Source organism: Ailuropoda melanoleuca, chromosome 9 (genome assembly GCF_002007445.2).
Source record: "Ailuropoda melanoleuca isolate Jingjing chromosome 9, ASM200744v2, whole genome shotgun sequence".
Lineage (NCBI taxonomy): Eukaryota > Metazoa > Chordata > Mammalia > Carnivora > Ursidae > Ailuropoda > Ailuropoda melanoleuca.
The window spans coordinates 69,610,436-69,631,929 of NC_048226.1; the positions used below are offsets into that span (position 1 = coordinate 69,610,436).

The 21,494-nt window shown below is 37.9% G+C and overlaps 1 protein-coding gene across 1 annotated transcript in view; it reads right to left on the minus strand.

The window, feature by feature from the left end:
* Nucleotides 1-8,957: 8,957 nt before the first annotated feature.
* The window catches only part of UBR5 (ubiquitin protein ligase E3 component n-recognin 5), a 137,155-nt gene continuing 124,618 nt past the window's right edge, over nucleotides 8,958-21,494 (minus strand). Inside the window, exons 55-61 of the mRNA XM_034668516.1 lie at nucleotides 19,815-19,990; nucleotides 19,501-19,585; nucleotides 18,002-18,157; nucleotides 17,262-17,375; nucleotides 15,659-15,803; nucleotides 14,317-14,402; nucleotides 8,958-11,225 (exon numbers count right to left, since the gene is read on the minus strand). Coding sequence (XP_034524407.1) covers nucleotides 11,013-11,225; nucleotides 14,317-14,402; nucleotides 15,659-15,803; nucleotides 17,262-17,375; nucleotides 18,002-18,157; nucleotides 19,501-19,585; nucleotides 19,815-19,990 — 975 coding nt within the window. The 3' untranslated portion in view covers nucleotides 8,958-11,012. The remainder of the gene's footprint in view (nucleotides 11,226-14,316; nucleotides 14,403-15,658; nucleotides 15,804-17,261; nucleotides 17,376-18,001; nucleotides 18,158-19,500; nucleotides 19,586-19,814; nucleotides 19,991-21,494) is intronic.

A 21,494-nucleotide genomic window follows, 5' to 3' on the forward strand; every position in this document is an offset into this window, starting at 1 on the left:
TTTTTCCTACCTTCATACTATTTTTTTTTTTTTTATCTTTCTGTTCCACTCAAAGAGTCCCCTTTAATATTTCTTGTAAGGCTGGTTTAGTGGTCATGAACTCCTTTAGTTTTTGTTTGTCTGAAAAATTCTTTATCTCTTCTTTTATTCTGAATGAAAGCCTTGTTGGATAGAGTATTCTTGGCTGCAGGTTTTTCCCTTTCAGCATTTTGAATATATCATGCCACTCCTTTCTGTCTTGGAAAGTTTCTGCCGAAAAATCTGTTGATAGCCTTATGGTATTTCCTTTGTATGTAATTGATTTCTTTTGTGTTGCTACTTTTTGTTTTTGTTTCAGGTTTTTATTTAAATTCTAGTTAGTTAACATATAGTATAATATTAGTTACAGGACTGGAATTTAGTGATTCATCACTAAATAATACCCAGTGCTCATCACTAGTGCCCTCCTTGATACCCATCACCCATTTAGTCCATTCCCTCCTCCCACCTTCCCTCCAGCAACCCTCAATTTGTTCTCTATAGTTAAGAGTCTGTCTTGATGCTTTTAATATTTTTTCTTTATCACTATATTTTGCCATTTTAATTATAATATGTCTTGGTGTGATCTGCTTTTGTTGATTTTGTTGGGGGTTCTCTCTGCCTCCTGTATCTGGATATCTAGATATCTGTTTCCTTTCCCAGATTAGGGAAGTTTTCGGCTATTATTTCTTCAAATAAATTCTCTGCCTCCTTTTCTCTCTCTTCTTCTGGGACTTCTATAATACAAATGTTATGTTTGATGGAGTCACTGAACTCCCTAAGTTTATTCTTGTTGTGCATAATTCTTTTTCTCTTCTTTGTTCAGCTTGTTTTCCATTACTTTTTCTTGTAGGTCATTAATTCATTTCTCTTGTTCTTCCAGACTGCTGTTCATTTCATCAAGCGTGTTTCTCATCTTGTTTATTGAGCTCTTTATCTCTGCTATGTTATTCCTTATCTCCATGTAATGGTCTCACTAATGTCTTTCACTCTTTTCTCAAGTCCATTGAGTATCCTTACGCTCATTGCTTTAAATTCTCCATTAGAAGGGGTACCTGGGTGGCTTAGTGAGTTGAGCATCCAACTCTTATTTTCAGCTTAGGTCATGGTCTTGGGGTCATGAGAGTGAGCCTCATGTCAGGCTCCTTGTTCAGTGGGGAGTCTCAAGATTCTCTGCCTTTACCTTTCCTTCTGCCCCTCCCCCACATGCATGCTTGCACACTCATGTGCACGCTGTCTCTAAAATCTTTAAAAAAATAAGTGAAAAAAAATTCTCCATCAGACATGTTACTTATATCTGTTTCACTTAGATCTCTGGCTGTGTCCTTGTCTTGTTCTTTCATTTGGGACAAATTCCTCTGTCTTCTCATTTTGTCTAAGTCTCTGTGCCTGTTTCTCTGTGTTAGAAAAGCTATATCTCCAGTTTTTGAGGATAATGGCTTTATGAGGAAGAAGTCCTATAGTGCCCTGCAGTATAGGCCCTTTTCCCCAGGGCCTGGCACTTCCTGGAGTGTCTCCAGTATGTGTTGTGTGTGCTCTGTTGTTGTGTCCTGGCTGCTTTATCCTTCAGGCCAGTCATCTGCAAAGGCTCTCTTTGCCCGTTATGAGCATTTGGTTTCTGACCTGAATATGGTACATTTTAACTAAATGGGCTCTGGTTTGCTTGTGAAATGGGACCTGTCACTGCTGCCAGAACCAAGGCCTCACAAAATTCCCAAGTTGGAAGACCCAGGATTGGTAGGGGTTTGGGTTGGTCTTCTGGGGTAGGGGGCCTGCCAAACTGGGACTAAGGCAAGCATGACTAGGAAGGGCAGCTCCACTATAGCATGGGGTTTAGGGGAGGGGCTTGGTGCAAGCAAGTTAGGTGACAAGTGTCCACACTGTGCTGGTTTCCACAGGTGGCTCTGTGCTTATGCTGAGGGGTGGAGGAGGGAAATGGTACCTGCCAGTTCCTTTGTTCCAGGAGGGGTCTCTCCGTGAATGCTGCTTCTTTGGGGCACCCTCTGAGATGAGTAGATAACCTGCTCACTGTGTGCCCCAGGCGCTCTTCTGATTGCTGTTCCCATGCTATATGTCTGCAGGCTCTTTGCCCTGCCTCTTCTCCAAGAGCAGCCCCAGTGTCCTCCAAGCTCTTCCAGACCTTTAAACCACGTTGAACTTTAAAACCCCAGGCTTTAAGCCTTGCTGGGTACAAGAACTCACAAAATTCAGGCCCTCTCATTTTCCAAGCCAGTTGCTGTGGGGATTCATTTTCCCCATGTGCTCCCCTGTGTGTGAGTCTGTCTCTCGCCCTTCTCTGTGACTGTGGTTCTCTCCCCACTGCAGCAGCCACAATCTGTTTCTCTCCCAGACCACATCTCCACACTTCTACCTTCTTCAATGTGGCCTCTTCTCTACCTTTAGTTGTGAAGTTTGTTCTGCCAGTCTTCAGATTGATTTCTGGGGTATTTAGGATGATTTTAGAGTTATCCAGTTGTATTCATGGGATGAGGTGAGCCTAGGGTCCCCCGTGCAGCTGTCGTCTTCATTCCTTGTCCCCTTTATTATTATATAAAGTCCTTTTTTGTCTCTTGTTACAGTCTTTGTTTTAAAGTCTGTTTTGTCCAATATAAGTATTGCTACCTTGACTTTGTTTTGGCATCCATTGCATGATAAATGTTTCTTCATTCCCTCACTTTGCATCTGCAGCTGTCTTTCAGTCTAAAATGAGCACCTAGGTTGGTGAGGTGGTTAAGCGTTCGACTCTTGATTTGGGCTCAGCTCGTGATCTCAAGGTTGTGAGATCAAGCCCTGCATCGGGCTCACTCTGGGTGTGGAGCCTGCTTAAGATTCTCTCTCCCCCCCTTCCCTCCCCCATCTTCTTAAAATAAAATAAAAAGAGTCTCTTGCAAACAGCATGTAGATGGGTCTTGTTTTTTGGGTTTTTTTTTTTTAAAGATTTTATTTATTTATTTGACAGAGATAGAAACAGCCAGCGAGAGAGGGAACACAAGCAGGGGGAGTGGGAGAGGAAGAAGCAGGCTCATAGCAGAGGAGCCCGATGTGGGGCTCGATTCCCATAACGCCGGGACCACGCCCTGAGCCGAAGGCAGACGCTTAACCGCTGTGCCACCCAGGCGCCCCTGGGTTTTTTTTTTTTAATCCATGTTGTCATCCTATGTCTTTTGGTTGGAGCATTGAAAGTATTTATCGATTGATTTATATTTATCGCCATTTTGTTACTTGTTTTGTGGTAGTTTCTATAGATTTTTTTCCTGATCCTTTCTTGCTCGCTTTCATGGTTTGTTGGCTTTCTTTAGTGATATACGTGGATCCCCTTCTCTTTATTCTTTGTGTATCTATTACTAGTTTTTGATTTGGGGTTACCATTAGATTTGTATATAACATCTGCATATAGCAGTCTATATTAACTTCATAGTTGCTTAAGTTTAAACCCATTCTTTACTCTTCTCCCTCCCATGTTTTAGATATATGGTGTCATATTTTACATCCTTTTATGAGTTCCTTTACTGATTTTTTTTTTACATATTTATTTTTACTGCTTTTCTGTTTTTTACATTTCATATATTCACTATGGTCTTTCCATTCCACTCAGAGTCCCCTTTAATATTTCTTGCAGGGCTGATTTAGTGGTCATGAACTCCTTTAGTTTTTGTTTGCCTGAGAAACTCATCTCTCTTTCCATTCTGAATGCAACTATTCTTGGCTGCAGGTTTTTCCCTTTTAGCACTTTCAATATATCATGCCACTCCCTTCTGGCCCACAGTTTTTGCTGAAAAATCCACTGATGGCCTTATGGAGTTTCTCTGGTGTGTAACTGTCTTCTCTTTTCTTGGTGCTTTAAAATTTTTTTGTTGCTACTTTTTGCTATTTTAATCACTCTTTGTCTTGGTTTGGAGCTCCTTTTGGGGGGGAATATCTGTGCCTTCTGGATCTGGATCTGTTTCCTTCCCCAGTTTAGGGAAGTTATTGGCTATTATTTCTTCAAATAAATTTTCTGCCCCTTTATCCCTGTCTTCTTCTGTTTAGATCCCTGCAGTGCAGATGTTACTATGCTTGATGGAGTCTGAGTTCCCTAAGACTACTCTCAATTTACATAATTCTCTTTCCTCTCCTTTTCTCTGCTTGGTTACTTTCCATTACTCTGTCTTCCAGATCATTAATTCATTTCCCTTCTTCTTCTATCCTGCTGTTCATTCCATCAAGTGTATTTTTAATTTCATTTATTGTGTTCTTGATCTCTGATTGGTTCTTTTTTACCTCTGTGTTAGAGGTCTCACGGATGTCCTCCACTCTTTTCTACAGTCCAGCGAGTATCTTTATGATCATTACTTTAAATTCTCTATCAGGCATATTACTTACATCTGTTTCACTTTGGTCTTTTATTGTGATTTGGTCCTATTCTTTCATTTGGGAGATGTTTCTCTGTCTCATTTTGCCTGGCTTTCTCCATCTGTTTCTCTGTGTTAGGAAAGTCAGCTACTTCTCTTGCTCTTAACAATAATAGCTTTATAACGAAGAGCTCCTGTAGTGCCCTGCAGTCCAGTGGCCCCTGTTCCCTGGGGCCTGGCACTTCAGTGGGTGTCTCCAGTGTGTTGTATGTGCTCTGCTGTTGAGTCTTGGCCTCTTTTTTTCTTTAGTTGTCTACAGAGGTTTTCTTTGCCTATTGTGGGCAGCAAGGTGTGTGGTGGTCTGCTTGCAAAATGAGACCTGTCCCCATTGCCGGAAGTGAGGTCCCTCAAATCTGTCAGGTCAGGAGATGTGGTGCTGGCAGCGTTTGCACTGGTCTTCTGGAGGAGGAGCCCACAGTGCTGGGACTCAGGCAAGTGTAACTGGGAAGGGTGATTCCAAGGAAGCACAGGAAGGCAGAGCTTGGTGCAAGCAAGTTAGGTAACCAGTGTTGGTGCTGCATTGGTTTCCACAGGTGGATGTTTATGCTGGGTGATGGGGAAGGGAAATGGCACCTGCCAACTTCTTTCTTCCTGGAGGGGGCGGGGGGTCTCCGTGATCTCTGTCTCTCTGGGCACACTCTGAGATGAGCAAATCATTTTCCCTCCCGTCTGCCCCTAGCGTTTTTCAAACTGCTGGTTCTAGTTGTATCTGCATGGGCTATTTGTCTTAAGGGTAGGGACTTGGCTTTCTAATGCCTTCCAGGCTCTCCCAGAGCTGAGCCTGCTGATTTTTAAAATTCCAGGCTTTAAGTCTGACTTGTTTTTGAAAACTCATGAAATTCAGCACCTCTCACTTTCAAAGGTAAGTATTATGGAGAGTCATCCTCCCCCTCTGTGGGCTCCCTGGTATGGAAGTCTGTTTTCTGCCCTTCTCCATGCCACCAACTCCCTCCCTACTGTAGATGGCCATGGTCCACTTCGTTCCCAGACTGCATCTTCACCCTACCTATCTTCAATATGGCCTCTTCCCTGCCTTTTAGTTGTGGAGTTTGTTCTGCCAGTTTTTGCATTGTTTCCTGGGTTATTTATGCTGATATGGGAGTTATCTAGTTGTATCTGTGGGAGGAGGTGAGCTTAGGGTCCTATTCTGTCATCTTCCCAGCCATCCTGGTAGTTCCTTTCTAATTTGACAGTGTGAATTCAGGGGAGTTGACCAATGAGATGTAACAGGGGCATAATTGAATAACCTAAGAGGCATTGCCCTGTTATGCAGTAGCCATCTAGGCATTCATAGACCCAAGGAGAATGATAACCACTACAAAGATAAATCCTGTTGGGCAAACCACTTCCACTAAGGTGGCACTGTTAATGGATTCATTCACAAGGATTGTTGTATTTGCCCATTCAAACCAGGGGTCAGTTAGGTTTTCTCCTAACTTGAAAAAAAAAGTTGTTCTAGGGATGCCTGGGGGGCTCAGTTTGTGATCCAGGGTCCTGGGATCGAGTTCTGAATCAGGCTCCCTCTGCCTGCAGCTCCCCCTGCTTGTGCTCTCTCTCTCTCAAATAAAATCTTTAAAAGAAACAAGAAAACAAAAAACATTGGTTGTCTAAAATGGGGGAATAAAGGGCTGAAGGGCTGGCTTTTATGCCTTTATGAGTATGTATTGACACTCAACATTAACCTGAGTGGGGGTAAAGAAGTGTCCCTACTAGATAGGTTTCTGTTATTTTTTAGTTAAATCGGGGGAAGAGAAGCTGGGGGAAGGTATGAATATTCTTTCTTCCCCACATCGCTTTCATTTTTTTTCCCCTCCTACTTGATACATTGGCCGTAGATGGGCTACTGCAACTACAGGGCTGGAAGCAGGGGTGATTCTTAAGCAAGAAACTGTTTTAAACCTTTATGTCACAATTTCTAAGGGCCTGATGAGGCAGGATTAATCTTTACCCCATCTGCCATATTCGGACTAACTGAATTCAGCTATATTGCCTGATAGTAAAAATAGTCCATTAGTTTCACACCTGTGTAACCTTACTTTATCTGAACAGAAGTGGACTGGAGGGGGAGGGACTTGCTAGACTAGCACTGGTGCCTGCAATCTAGACAAGCACAGTGGCCTTTGGAAGTGTCCCTTCCGAAGGTGGAAGTGTCCCTTCCAAAGGTGGAAAAGTTTGTGTATAAATGGAGAAAAGGAAAAACAGTAGCAATGGGTGAAAGAATGAATAAATGGACTATGTAATGAGGGAAATCCAGTATTACCTTAACACCTAGAAAGAGGCTCAGAGCAAGAGACTGTATTGTCTCTTAGCTTGATGACACCAGCTGCCTCAAATGATGAAGGCATATATTTGACACCACTCCTGCTTTTGGAACCTGACAAGAAACAATGGAAGCTTGCAAACCTGAATGGTCTTGCCCTGGGAGACATTTTTCATGTGATAGGATGATGGACTAAGATAGTTATTAATGACATTGGATTCTGACCTTTGATTGTTTGCTATAAAAGTACCCATGTTTGAAGACTCAGGAGTGGATTTATAGTAAAAAATATGTATTTGGTCTTCATCCTCCTGTCAGAGCTCCTAAAACCGTTGGAATTTAAGTGATGACAGTGGTGAAGTTGTCTTTTGTTATATTAATGAGGTAACTTCTGGACCACACCTAAACATGGAACCTGGTTGCCAGGGGGAGTCCCCTGTAATTTCAGGGTTTGAACTTTTAGTCCCACGTGCACCGTCCATGCACACACATACACTTCGGGAGAGAGAAAGGTGGTGGGAGTTGAATCAGTATCAGTGACCAATGATTTAATCTTTGTAATGAAGCCTCCATAAACACAAAGGACAGGGTTCAGAGAGCTTCCAGGTTAGTGAACATGTAGAGATGCAGGAAAAGTCACATGCTTAGAGAGGGCATGGAAGCTCCACACCCTTTAATCATGTTTGGTCCTATACTTATCTTCGATCTGGTTGTCCCTGAGTTATATCCTTTTATAATAAACCAATGATCTAGTAAGCAAAATGTTCCTCTGAATTTGGTGGTTCACTCCAGCAAATCATTCAAACCCAAGGAGGGGTTCACAGGAACCTCTGATTTACAGCTATTCAGTCAGAAGTACCGGTAACAACCTGGGCTTGCAATTGACATCTGAAGTGAAGGGCAGTTTTGTGGCACTGAGCCCTTGACCTGGAGAATCAGATGCTATTTCCAGGTAGGTAGTGTCAGAATGAGTTAAATTGTGCTAGTATTGGTGCATTGCTTGGTGGTATGGAGGACATCCCCTACACACACACACACACACTCTAGGTATGCTTGGTGGTATGGAAGAAATCCCCCCCCCGCCCCCACAGTATTAGAATCCTTAATGACCAACTCACTTACTTATAAGCACATCTTCCACAAAATTGCCCAGTGTTTGGTGGTATGGATGGAATCCCGTGAACACACACAAATTGGGTTATAGAACCCTTATCGACCAACTCACTTGCTTATAATCATACTTTCCACAAAATAGCATAGCCCAATGTTTAGGAATGCAAGCTCCAGAATGCCTAGTGTCATCTCACTTTAGTACTTATTAACTGTATAAGCTTGAGCAAATTGTTTAACCTGTGTCTAGTTTCCTGTGAGGATGGCAACAGCCCCCATCTCATAGGATAAAAGAAGATACTATATGTAAAGCACTTGACAAAGTGCCTGGCACATAGTACTGAATAGAAGTTAGTAATTAAGAGAAACTTCATGTTGCACAGTCATAGCAATGCAGTAATTTTTAATTTGAAGAGAAGTAACAAGATAATTTCTTATAAAGTATCTTGAGATGAATAAACAAATCACATTTTAAATACATCTCTACAATAATCAAATGATGTTTAGGGAAGAATTAATCTCTGTCCATGCCTACCTGCTTAGGTTAATGTAAACATTGAAAATATTTTCAATCAGCCTATTGACACTTCCAGCCAAATCCTTTATTAGGAGAAATAACCTAATCCAGGACTAGATGACTGACAGAAGTATTTTTCCATAGGCTGTAAGTAGGAGAAGTTTGGCTCTAAGGACAACAGGGGGATTTACATTCGTGAAAAAGAATGTTCTTGCAGTGTTTCAGAATCACCTGGGATGCTGTTTTAAGAACAAAGATTTCTGTACTCCACTGAAGACTTATTGAATCAGAATGTGATTGAAAGAATGGGCAAAGATTAGGGAAATCTGCACTGACAACTACTACCTCAAGGGAAGATCTGTTTTGAGTTCAGACCTAGAAATCACTGGCTACCTTTAAACAGAAATGATCATCTTTAGAAGAGAAATGTTGAGGGGCAAGTATTAAATAGTGACATCATACTATTAAAAACCTCAAGTCAGTCTCAGTAAGCTATTATTATACTGGATAGTCAAGATATTCAGATGGTTTATGTTGGCGGCTGGGGGGAAGGGTAAAAGTAGCAAAACTTTGAAAATCCCTCAGTAAAGTTCATTCTTGGTCTTCTCGTCCTAAATTTGTTTTCAATTCTATTAATCACTAAACAAGACCAAAAGAGAACTTTATTTTACATGACTTTATTTTCCATTTAGAACCATTTTATGCTTTATTTAAAAAAGAAAAAGAAAAAAGAAAAAAACTCACTCTGCTTTTAATAGTCCTAAAAGCATTTTAACCAAAATCTTGATTTAGGAAGACTTAAGACATTGTGCATTATTTTAAATATTTTCATTCTTTCAGTAACTATTAAAAATAAATTCACAATTAGGGTTTCAAATGTCCTAATCATATCTAGTTTGTTTTCATTTAATATTTTATCCCATCATGTGCATACAGAAGTTAAGGAGATATATAAATTTTATCTCTTTCAGACACATTGATGATAATTAGCTCTTAATCTAATTACTATTTCATTTACTCAGAAATAGCATTTAGACATAAAAACCAGTGTCTCACTTTGTAAAATAACCTTTGGTTAATTTACACAAATCTAATACAGCATGTTGTGTAACTTTTAAGTAATACAATGAGTTTCACTACTATCATTTTAGTTTTTAATATTTATTGTGTCAGCAGGGCTGAGAATATCACATGGTTCAGTCTTCTGCAGGAAGTTATATAACAAAAGCATAGTGCCTTTGAATATGAAAAACATCCCAAAGGCCAGGAGTCTTCTTAAAGGAATTGAAAGGTAGAGATTTCAGAGAATTTCTCTTTTTCAATATGCGAAGTGACTAGTTTAAGTCACTTTTTGAAGACTTAGTGAGAAAACAGTGTTCCTTATGCCTTTGAATAAAGCTACTAAAACCACAAGAATTTAGAGATATTGGTCCTAGGCTACATAATTAATGGATCATCAAAAAAAGAACTTGTCACTTAGTTACTAAGTATAAGTGAATTAACTTCCTATGCCAAGTAAGGGTCACACTTCACTTCCCTCATTTGTAAAAAGAAAAGATGGCCTGGCCAGTGCCATTCAGGATTCTCTGCTAACTGTAAAATGTGGACTGATTTTCTTCTCTTTCTTATAGTCCATGTGTATATAAACTTTCAGTTCTTTAAATCAAAAATTTTTATGCACATAACCATGTTGGTGTATTACCCTTAGTTTAAAAATGTACAACTACATAAATAAAAACTATTGTTTCTTCAATATTACTTGACATTTCTTCTGTAATTTCTTTATTTAAAAAAGTAAATGTAACAAGATACTTAAAAAAGGCTAGATACAAAAGTAGTTAAGCTGCTCACGAACATTTAAAATTTTCCAAAATGTATCTTCAATAATCATGATCTTATAAAACATTTTACAGTTATCAGAAAGTGCCCAGGCTGAGTTTACATAACTGAAATACCTTAGTACAAATGTCTAATTAGAACTGAAGTGCAGTAACCTCCTGACTGACTGCTCATTGAAATAGGGATACAAAGAAAAAAAAGTTGATTGTGATAAAGTACTGTGCATTGGCCCCATCATATGTACAAAAAAGTGCCCTTACTCAAATGAACAAATTACATGCAAAATATTAGTGATATCATTTAATATCCTAGAGCTCAATGCAGCTAAAATAAACCGCAATAAGTGGTTTTCATAGGTAAAAGTGATTTCATCTCTAAGATCTGAATGTCCAGAACTTTTTACAAGTTCCATATACATGATACACAATTGCAGCCAACCACAAATTAAACACCATAAAAAAAGTTAAAATGAAAACACAGAACATACTTAATTTTTTATTTTGAAATTCCCTATTCCCTCTATACAAGAACCTTTGCTGAAACACTTTCCACAAAGGCAGCAGTGAATTTTCAGAACATTTTACATTTTTCCCCTCAGCAAAAAGATAAATCACAGTGTAAATTATGTTGTTCTGCTGTCATCTTTGGCTGGGGTTAGACCCAGAAGTTGTAGACTAGCAAACCATTAAACAAATTTTTGCTAGTGCTCCTCAGGCCTTTAAGCTACAAACTCAGCAAGGAATGTTTGCATTTAATCTCTTTAAGGTACCACCAGGGGGTGTGACAGCATTAACTTCCATAAACTTTTATAGACAAATGGGAAAAAATCTACAAAATTAGCTAGTAATATTACACAGCAATACACACTTTTTATACTCTACACAAAACCAAAATTCTTGGTCTTAATGGCGAGTAGCAACTTCTGTTTGAGAATCTGTTTAGAGGAATAGAGTGGGACGTAAAGTCGAGAAATACAAGTGTTTGCAGTAGGAAGATGTTGGTCATCTGGTGGTCTTATTGTGATTGAGGGCATAGGCTGGAATCCTTCTTCACTGGCTGGTAATGATGGGCTTGATGTCCAAAAGTAAACCTAAACAGGAATATAATAATTACAATTTTGGCTTTTAAAAGATTAACTCTGGCAATATATATAGAGAGAGCCCCATTCTTTAAAACCTACAGAGGGATATTATTTTGAACTGGGTTTTAAATTTATTTCTTGTACTGAAAAGGTTCGGGGTCAGAAAAGAAAGTGTCAGGTATGTAGAAAAGTGACTGTTTCTAGGGCCTCAGTTTCTCTATGGGCCTTTCCAGTGGCTTTTGAAGTATCTTTTAGTGGAAATAGGGCACAAGGTACCCAAAAAAGTTTTCAAATTCACAAAGGTTATCAAAAAAGTTGTTTTGCATTTTATGTACCAGCAAAATAATCTATGTGCTATATTGTGACACAGGAATAATTAAAGTGTTGGGGAGTATCTACTGTACATAAAATCCACGCAATAAGCCATATTCACATTGAGTTTTACTACACATCTATTTTGTGTGACATCGAGTAAATAAGATAAATGTTAACTTCTGTACTTTACATCATTCCTCACTGATCTATACATATATACACACATTACATTCTTACAGTGCCCAGTGCCTATTTCTTAAAGGTAAACCTTTTTAAATCTAATGCTTTCCAAAATGCACAACTAAAAAGACAAATATATCCAATCTCCCAGAGTGACTAGAAGACCTTAATGAACTACAGTTGACCCTTGAACAACATGGGTTTGAACTACATGAGTCCACTTACATGTGGATTTTTTTTTTTTTAAAGTAACCTCTACACCCAGTGTCTGGCTCGAATTCACAATCTCAAGAGTTGCATACTCCACCAACCTAAGACCGCCAGGTGCCCCACATGCAAATTTTTTTTTATAAATACACAACATACAGTACTATAAATATATTTTCTGTATGATTTTCTTAACATTTTCTTTAGCTTACTTTAAGAGTTCAGTTATATATTACATACAACATACAAAATATGTGTAATGGACTGTTTGTTATTGGTAGGCTTCTGGTCAATAGCAGGCTATTATAGTAAAGATTTGGGGAGAGTCAAAAGTCATACTCAGATTTTGAACTGCATAGTGGGCTGGTGCCCTTAACCTCCATATTATTCAAGGGTCAACTGTAACCTGCTATCCTGAAAAATGGTTTTATGAAAAATCTCCTCTAACTTCTGTAGAAGGGGGCAGAAAAGAATCCCTGCTAAGTGTCAGGGTCTACAAAATCTTCAAAGAACTTTATAAAAGATGCTCTAGAGATAAAGCTGGTCCAATCCACTCATTTTACAAGTAAAGAACAAACTTAAAGTGTTCCTCCAAAGATGGATATGGTTAGCCAGGGTAGATAACTACCATTGCTGTACATCCATACTACAAGATTTTTTCAGAACTTTTACTAGTAAACTGTGACTAAGAGGGGAATAAACTATGTGTTACCCATTAGCCCAAAATACCCTGTAACTTGCAGGACTAATAATTCAAGGGAGAACAGTTTACTCTGAATAATCTGTGATATTCTTATGTCCTTCAGCTCTTCTCCTCAGATACATCAGGATAAAACCAACAACCGCGAAGCATTCTTCCCAAAAGAGGACAGGGAAAAGACCCCTTGATATGCTGCTTAAGCCCTACAAATTGAGGAGTAACACTCACAAATCAAAGCTGTTTATAGGAAATTCTGAGGCGCTTTACAAAGGGAGATCTTCTTTCTTTCATTTCAAAAACTGAATAGTTAGCAAATTTATCTTCCAGTAGAAGGCAGAAACTGCAGTGCAATTTAACTTGACTGACAGAACTGAGGATTTACTAGTTTAAAAACAGAACATTAAAACTAGGGGATAAAAAAATAGTCCATTAAAACCTTAGAACTGTAACAGATAGCCAATCATTTCTGTTTTTGCTATGTCTTATAGAACTGATATGGCCCCTTGCTTTAAGCAACAAGGTACCGGAATCAAAAAACTGACTATAGGTGGTAGAACCCTGACAATGAAACCAAGAAGGACAGATATGGTATTAGCAGTAGGCAGAGACTTTAGAATCCACAAGATTGGGAAAGCTGAATTACATGGAACCCAAGTATATGGAATCTACCTAGAGGACAACCTAAGTGGAAATTACCAGAGTGGCTAAAACCAAGAACAGAACCAACAGACATGACAGCTAGGACTACCAAAAAAACCTGTCTCACTATAATGCAGAAATATTGGAAGGGACCATGTAAAAATTAAGGAGTCCTAAATGCAGAACCCCCTCCCAAAAATAAGTTACTGACTCAGTTGAAGATAAAGGGGAAACTGCAAGTTTCGTGCTTTCCTGCACAACTAACCATTTTCCCTCTCAAATAAAATTGGAAGATAGTTGTAGAAATTGGATCATTTTTATATATTCCACAAGTAGTCTGGTTTGAGTTACTGAGAACTAAGGCTGGTTCGACAGGGGATATGTTTCAGGGAACCATGAGGAATACGAGTAGAAAGGATTCCCTAGGATTTTCCAGGTAAGGAACGTCCCTCAAATTTCTAAAAGTCTGGTGAAGATTGCCTTTCAAGATTAATGGACAGGTTGATTTAGTTATATACTCAAGGTTGGACATAGATTCCACTGACTTGGTAGGCTTTTCACTATGACTAAAGTTTATATTATCTAGTTAATGATTCTAATAAGATTAAAATCATAGACTTAATATCCACATATCACAAGCTATTCTATTCCTAGTTACAGACTGCAAAATGTTTGAATAGTGTCTTGATTGCTAAGACTTGCCACTGGTCAAAAGGATTAAGGATATATAAAAGGAGCAGCCAGCATATATAAGCACTATAGGGAAAAAGAAACTTGTCTCAACAATTAACTGGTATTATCTTCTGGAACTAAGGATAACATAGCAAATAGCTAAATACATTTTACTCTGCACTTAAAGCCTGTAAGGCTTTATTACTACTTTAGGTTTTCAGTTCTAGAGTAGAAAAACTAAAACTGCCTTATATTTCTGACCTTTCTATAATTTCCTTAGCCAAAATTAAAATGACCAACCATCTGTTTACAAACTTAAAAGGCTATCATATACAGTATTTTAAAATTTCGTATTTTGCTACAAATTTTGTGAAATTTTTAACTTACAAGATCTTGTCGTTCTGTCATGCTCATCTTCTCTACTATTGACCAGAACCAACGCTTGAACTGCAAGAGCTTCTCCGCATTTTCTCCTAAGAGTGAAGAATATAAATCCAGTATACTCTGTCAGTTATATTTAAAAATTGCTTCTTATAAAAATAGATTAAAATTGAAATTTAGGATCAGAGGTCTAATTCCTAATACAGGAAATTAGGACCATTTGCATAATGTAAAACCTATAATAGTTCATTAGTCAATCCTGACTTAAGATGACCAAGAAAAATGGACCACCAGCCTAGCCTCAAAAATGATAATCACATGACTTTAATCCCATATGTAATTCATGATTCTTTTCATGAACTTTTAAACCAGTGTTCACAAATTTTAATGAGTTTACGAATAACTTGGGAGATCTTTTTTAAATGCAGATTCTCATTTACTAGGTCGGGGGTGGGGGGGGAGAGGAGGAAAGGAACGGATGTTCTGCATTCCTAAAAAACTTCTAGATGATGCTGATGCTGCTTATCTGAGGATCATATCTGGAGGGGCTTTTGTATTTATTTTCCCCTCTTAGGTTTTTGTTTTGTAAATGAGACAATTCTTATCTCACAGTACTGAAAACTATATTAAAAAGCAGCACAAAAACTACAATACAGTGAATCTATATGCTGCCAAGCACAGAGAAAAATACAAGAAAATTAATCCAAAAAGCTGTTTATAAAATGTAAAAAAAGGAGGAAAACTAGTACCTTCATGTACACAGTTAATTTTGAGCTACATCTTACAAGGAATTTCTTGGAGCTTCCAGTGTTTTATAGTACAGTCACAACTAAAATTCTATTCTTAGGCTTACTGGACTTTGAAAACAGTTGCAACAATCAGGCCCTGAAGGTCAATGTTATTCTAGGAGGATTATCACTACCTCTTAGTAATTCTTTCTAGATTCTCCGTGTGTTTGTGTGTTGTTACACCTTTGTAAGTGAACTTTGGGTCCAGTTCTACAAAGCAAACACCATATGGTCAAATTCTTTAATGAGAGAGTCTAAGAGAAGTGAATTGGGTAAGGCCAGTAGAATTGTCACATGGATTATTTTTTCTTCGTATATAAAAATCCTTTTATGTAGTTGCTCACCATAAAGAATTTTTACTTATATTTATACTAAACCATATATTCTTTAAAACCTAGAAAAATTAAATTAAGAATAACCTAATGCCAAGTCATCATAGTTCAATCTTATCTTAAAAATGTAAACCAAAAACGTTTTAAACACCTGAGTAACACAGCATTTCTAAGCCCTGCAAATATATCTATCGAGTTTGTTCCTTAAACATTCAAAAAATTTCATACCTGATTCATCATTGAAAGAGGTGAAACTGATCAACATCTGCACATTAACTTCACCACAGCCATTTACCAAAAGCCTAAAATCTTCTGCTGTTAAATCTTCTAATGAATTTTTTGGAAGCACATCCAGTAGACCTTTCCTCATTGCCTACAGAATATTTTAAAAATTACCTTTTTATTAATCTCAGTACTTTATTTTCCCTGTAGCATTATTGTTAAACCCCAGTATCTAATTTTAGCAGAACAAGAATACTAGTTCTCATTTTAAACCAGAAAGAAAGAAATTAAGTTCTGTATTTTGAATTTAATAGATTCAAAAGAGGCAGAGGGGAAAAAAGGCATCATGAATAGGCTACAGGTTCAAAAGTGAAATAGTATTGTTATACAGTAGGATTTAACTGAACATAATTTAATTATGTTAATAACAGGCTAGTCATTAAATAAAAATAGCTTCAATGTGTCAAACATGCTATCCTGTCACATCCTATGAAAGGTATCATAATGACAAAAAAACACAAATCTGTAATCTAGAAGCTTACCAAGAAATTATAGTGTGCCAAGAACTGTTCTAAGCAAGCCATGATTTGAATCCTGACAGTAGGACTTTAGAACTTGCACAGTTATTCCCAGCACACTTGACAAGGGATGCCTGGGTGGCTCAGTCAGTTAAGCATCTGCCTTTGGCTTAGGTCATGATCCTAGGGTGTGGAACCCCACAACGGGCTTGTTGCTCAGCAGGGAACCTGCTTCTCCCTCCTGCCTGTGTGCTGCTCTCTCTGACAAATAATAAAACATTTGACATACACAGCAGGCCTAATGTTACTCTTTAGAAGGCCCTTACTGTGGGGGGTGGGGGGGTCTTTGGCTGGCATCTGAAACTTGGCTTTACTGATATGGCTATTTTTAATGCCTAGAGCAATGAACCCTGCTGTATCAGCTTGCCTAGACCATATGTGCAAACAGTGTGATTTATGATGAATTTCCTCTAAGAGTCTGAATTTCAGTAATCATGGCTGGATGCATAGGCAGAAAATGCATACAGGACTAGCCTCCAAAAAAACAAGAACCTGGGCTGTGGCTCTTAAGCAGGCTTCTCTAAACATAAACACTGTACATGTGTTTCTGTAATTCACTGCTAAAGGAAAGAAGTAGGTTCTTTGTGATAGCCCATAGCCTGAGAGAGAGAACTTTGGAAGGCTGCACGTACATTTCCTCCAGACTTGGTCTACTGTACTTTTTCCCTTGTGAGTCCTTTTGCTATAATAAACCATGACTATAATTGCCTTAGAGTCCTTCTAGTCAGTCACCTAGACATGGGTGGTGGTAGGACCCCCAAACAGTAGTCATTTCAGTTCCACAAGAACCCTTTCCAAACTTTTACTCACCAAATAGACTTTCTGATGATTACATAGGTTTTCCAAATAGTTTTACTGAAAAGAGAGTGCTTGGTCTGGAGTCAGGTGTAATCTACACTGTACGTAAATTAATTTGGTTTAGAAGTTCTAACCTTTGATAGGCAAGCTGAATACACTCTTAACTAGTTTACCACACATGAAGACACAAAGAGCCTCATCAGGTCAAAGAGCACTTTCAAGAGAGTACTCACGTGTAATGGCTGTTCTGCAACTACCAACATTCTATGTTCTGCATATTTCCGCACATACTCATACACATTCTGGGGAGTCACTGGTATATTTACACCATTAGGAATAAGTTCAACCTGTAAAAAATTTAGCATTGCCATTTGAAAGCAATTTTGTCAAAGCAGTAGTAAGTCCACAGTTCATATTGCATGGTGCACTGGGTGTTATACGCAACCAAAGAATCATCGAACTTTACATCAAAAACCAGGGATGTACTGTATGGTGACTAACATAATAAAAAATAAAACAATTTCCTAAAATTCTAAAGACAATTCTGGGGGCCTCTGGGTGGCGCAGCTGGTTATGCGTCCAACTCTTGGTTTCACCTCAGGTCGTGATTTCAGGGTAGTGAGATCGAGTGCCGTGTGCACAGAGTCTACTTAGAGTTTCTCTCTGCCTCTCCCTCTGCCCACCCCTCACTGTCTCTGAAATTAAAAAAAAAAATAAAAATAAAAACGTAAGATAATTCTGCATCTGACAAATATCTAAGAAATGCAAAAAAATAAGTACAAAAAACTCTTCTACTTTTCAGTCTGTCTCACTAACTCTCCATCTCTCTCTCTCTGCCTGTCCAGATATCTCCTGTGTTTTTCCTCCATATGTTTGTGTCTCTTGTTCTGTCCCCATCTAAATTATTTCTATATAACATAAGCAAACAGACCAACCAAAATTCTCTTGCCAGAATCAGAAAATTACGCTTTACCTGTCCTCCACCCTCTTCTTTACACAAGTCAATTGCAAATGCCAAATCCATTGCAGAGAAAACAGCATCAGCATCTGAACTCTGAGAAGCGAGGATAAGTTGCCGTAAACTCTCATACATCACAGGGTCAAAAAAAGCAAAATCATGCCAATTGACCTAAGAAAGTAATCATATGAAACTCAATTATGAAACATCTTTACTGAATTTCATCTAATTTGAAGATATAAAGAATAATATTCCACTAAATATAACTGATTTGAAGAGGTAAAATGTTAATCTTTAGCTCTGATAATTATTTAACTTTCAAAATATAATAAGTATAATATATATTTTGAAAAAAATTTAAAGCCAATAGTGGAGGAGTTTAAGTTCCAAAATAATGTATTTGCAAAAACCTGCACTAATTATCAAACAGTGATCATGCTGAGCAGCTGCTCCTTAGTATACATCCTATTTAGTCTTGATTATAAAATATAGATTATTCTAGATGATGAATCTGATGCTCAAAGGAATTCAGTGACTTATTAAAGGTCATCTCATTGGGTTAAACTTGAGTCTACTTGATCCCATCTTTTCCATAAACCTTGTTAAAAAGGCTCAATGCATCAACATTTCTGAGCTATTGCTGAATTAAATCTAGTTCTTTGCACAAGAACATTTTAGCTGGAATACTTTTAAGAATTCAACAGGGTCAGAGTGTACACCATTTTATATGTACCTGCATACATATGTACACACACATATATAATGATATGCTGTATTAACAGAAAACTATTCATCAGTGGGTTTGATTCAAGAAAATTATTAGACGACAGCTTCAACAATGTTAATTCATATCACACGTGTGGTATACATTGCTGGAAAAGACTAAAATATTTCATTGTTTTGTATCAAGTAATTTCTTTATAATACCTTTAGGAACACTGGCAGTTGTGTTTTAAATCAAAAGCTGCATAATTAGTATTATACATTAATTTTAAAGGATGTGGTCCTCCCCCCCATATAAAAAGAATGTGCAGGCAGTCAGACTATCAAAGCACATAAAGAAATTAAGCTAATTCTATCACCCAGAGATAAATATCAAGCATGCTATGCTGTATTTTCTCACATTCTTTTGTCCCCTCTCCCTCCTGTACATTTTACATATATTTTTGAAGCCAACAACACTCTTTTCAATAAAATACAACTTCTACTTACACTACCACCTGTTTGAACAAATAGTAATAGTTATAATCTATTGAGCACTTACCAGGCACTACAGTTTTACCATTTTGCAAATGGAAAAATATGCCATAGGTGTGAAGGGATTTGTCTGCATCAAGATCCAGGTCTGTCAGACACCCCCAAACCCACCAGTGTCACCCGCTCTGCTATGCTATCTCCTCCATGTACTGAGATTTTTTCTCCCATGTCATTAAATGTTTGAAAATGATTTATAATGGCTATAAAAGGAAATTTTTGCAATTGTAAAAGCAGTTAGGTTCATTAAAATCACTTACTTTCCTACCAAGCAACACTTTAATTACATGTCTATTCAATGTAATAGGACATAGTTCATTCTGTAACAGACATAGTCCAAGAATCCTAAAAATAAAAACAGGGAAATACATTTAAATTTGAAAATAATTCTAAAACACATATAACCCCACATATACATACATAATATACACACAGTATTTTGAGAAATTTTCTACAGCCTCATAGTTCTAGTCAGTATGAAGAACATACACACATTTAAAAAACTAGTATGTTTTAGAAAAGTCTCAAACTGAAATTTTTAAAAAATTCAAATAGAAGATTAGCATTATTTTACCTGCCAATGTTTCTGAAACAATTCAACCTTGCTTCTGTGTTTTTGCCAGGCCTTGGAGTATAAAATCCTCTTTTTCCAGGTTGGTAAAACAAAGGGGCATTATCGTCACCATCGTCTGTATCATCTAAATCCATATCTACAACACTGCGACTAGAGCCATGACGCTTTCGGTTTTCCTAATAATAGAACATAATATTAAGTCCCAAGATTGACATTATTTTTTTAAAGCTTTTATTTATTTGAGAGAGAGTAAGTATGCATGCAAGGGGGGTAGGGAGGGACAGGGACAAGCAGACTCTACACTGAGCATGAAGCCCGATGCTGGGATCGATCTCGGGACTCTGAGATCATGACCTGAGCCGAGCCGAAATCAAGAGTTGGACACTTTGCCGACCAAGCCACCCAGGCATGCCCCAAGATTGATTTTAAAAACAAACCACATGAACTAGTTGTCTAAAATCACTCAAAGTGAAGTGAGGTAGGTAAAGCAACATTTATATTTAAATGTAAATAAACTTTTTAATTCATCCTTTCAGAACTCTGATATATAAAGCTCATGCCTATTAAATCTTTAATTTCTCTGTCCTTTTAAAATCACTAATGAAACTGGTAGCTTCTTTCACCCTAATTCCTTACAGATATTTTTGCTGGATATAAAAATAATGAACCATTGTCTTCTGGCCCGTGCCTTTCTGAAGAGAAATTCACTGTCTTTCAAATCACTGTTTTCCATATGTAAGGCCCTGTTTTTGGCTGCTTAGTTTTACAGCAATTCAATTTTAACATATATAGATAATAGTTTTCTTTCCCTTTGTCCTATTTAGGGTTCACTGACCACCTTGAATCTATAAATCTAGGTCTCGTACCAAATTTGGGAGGTTCTCAGCTGCTATTTCTTCAAATACTTTCCTGTAGTAGTCTCTCCTCTTCTGGGTACTTCAATGACATGGATGTTTGATCTTTCATTATGGTCCCGTAGATTCCTGAAATTCTTTTGTTCAAAATCTTCTGTTCTTCAGAGTTGATAATCTTCAAACTGACATTTTCCTATCATTTTCATTCTGCTATTGACCTATCTACTGAATTTTTTTCTTTTAGACATTGTACTTTTATAATTTTCTTTTTTTGAGAGAGAAGCAGAAAGAGCATGAGCGGGGTCGGGCGGGGGGGGGGGGGGGAAGCAGGCTCTCTGCCTGAGCAGGGAGCCCAGTGTGGCACTCAGTCCCAGGACTCTGGGATCATGACCTGAGCCAAAGGCAGACACTCGCTGGACTGAGCCACCCAGGCATCCCTAGACATTGTACTTTTTAATTCTAAACTTTTCCCTTGGTTCTCCTTTGAAGTTTCTATTCTCTGCTGTGATCTTCTTTCAGTTCACTAGTGCTTAACTTTATTTCATAGTCTATCAGATAAAGATACCCCATCTCATAGAATATGAGATGAAGTCTTTGATAATTTCAACAAGTAGGTCATCTTGAAGTTAGCATCTACAGGTTCTTTTCCCAGGAGAACTGGTGGGTCTTTTCTGGTTCTTTGTATGTTGAGTAATTTTGGAGCATACCCTGGCCTTTTGAATATTAAGTTGTGAAACTCTGGGTCTTGTTAAAATGATAGGGAGAATGTTGACATTTTGGGGTTTAGTAGGCAATCAACCTGGTTAGATTCAGATTGGAAGTGTCA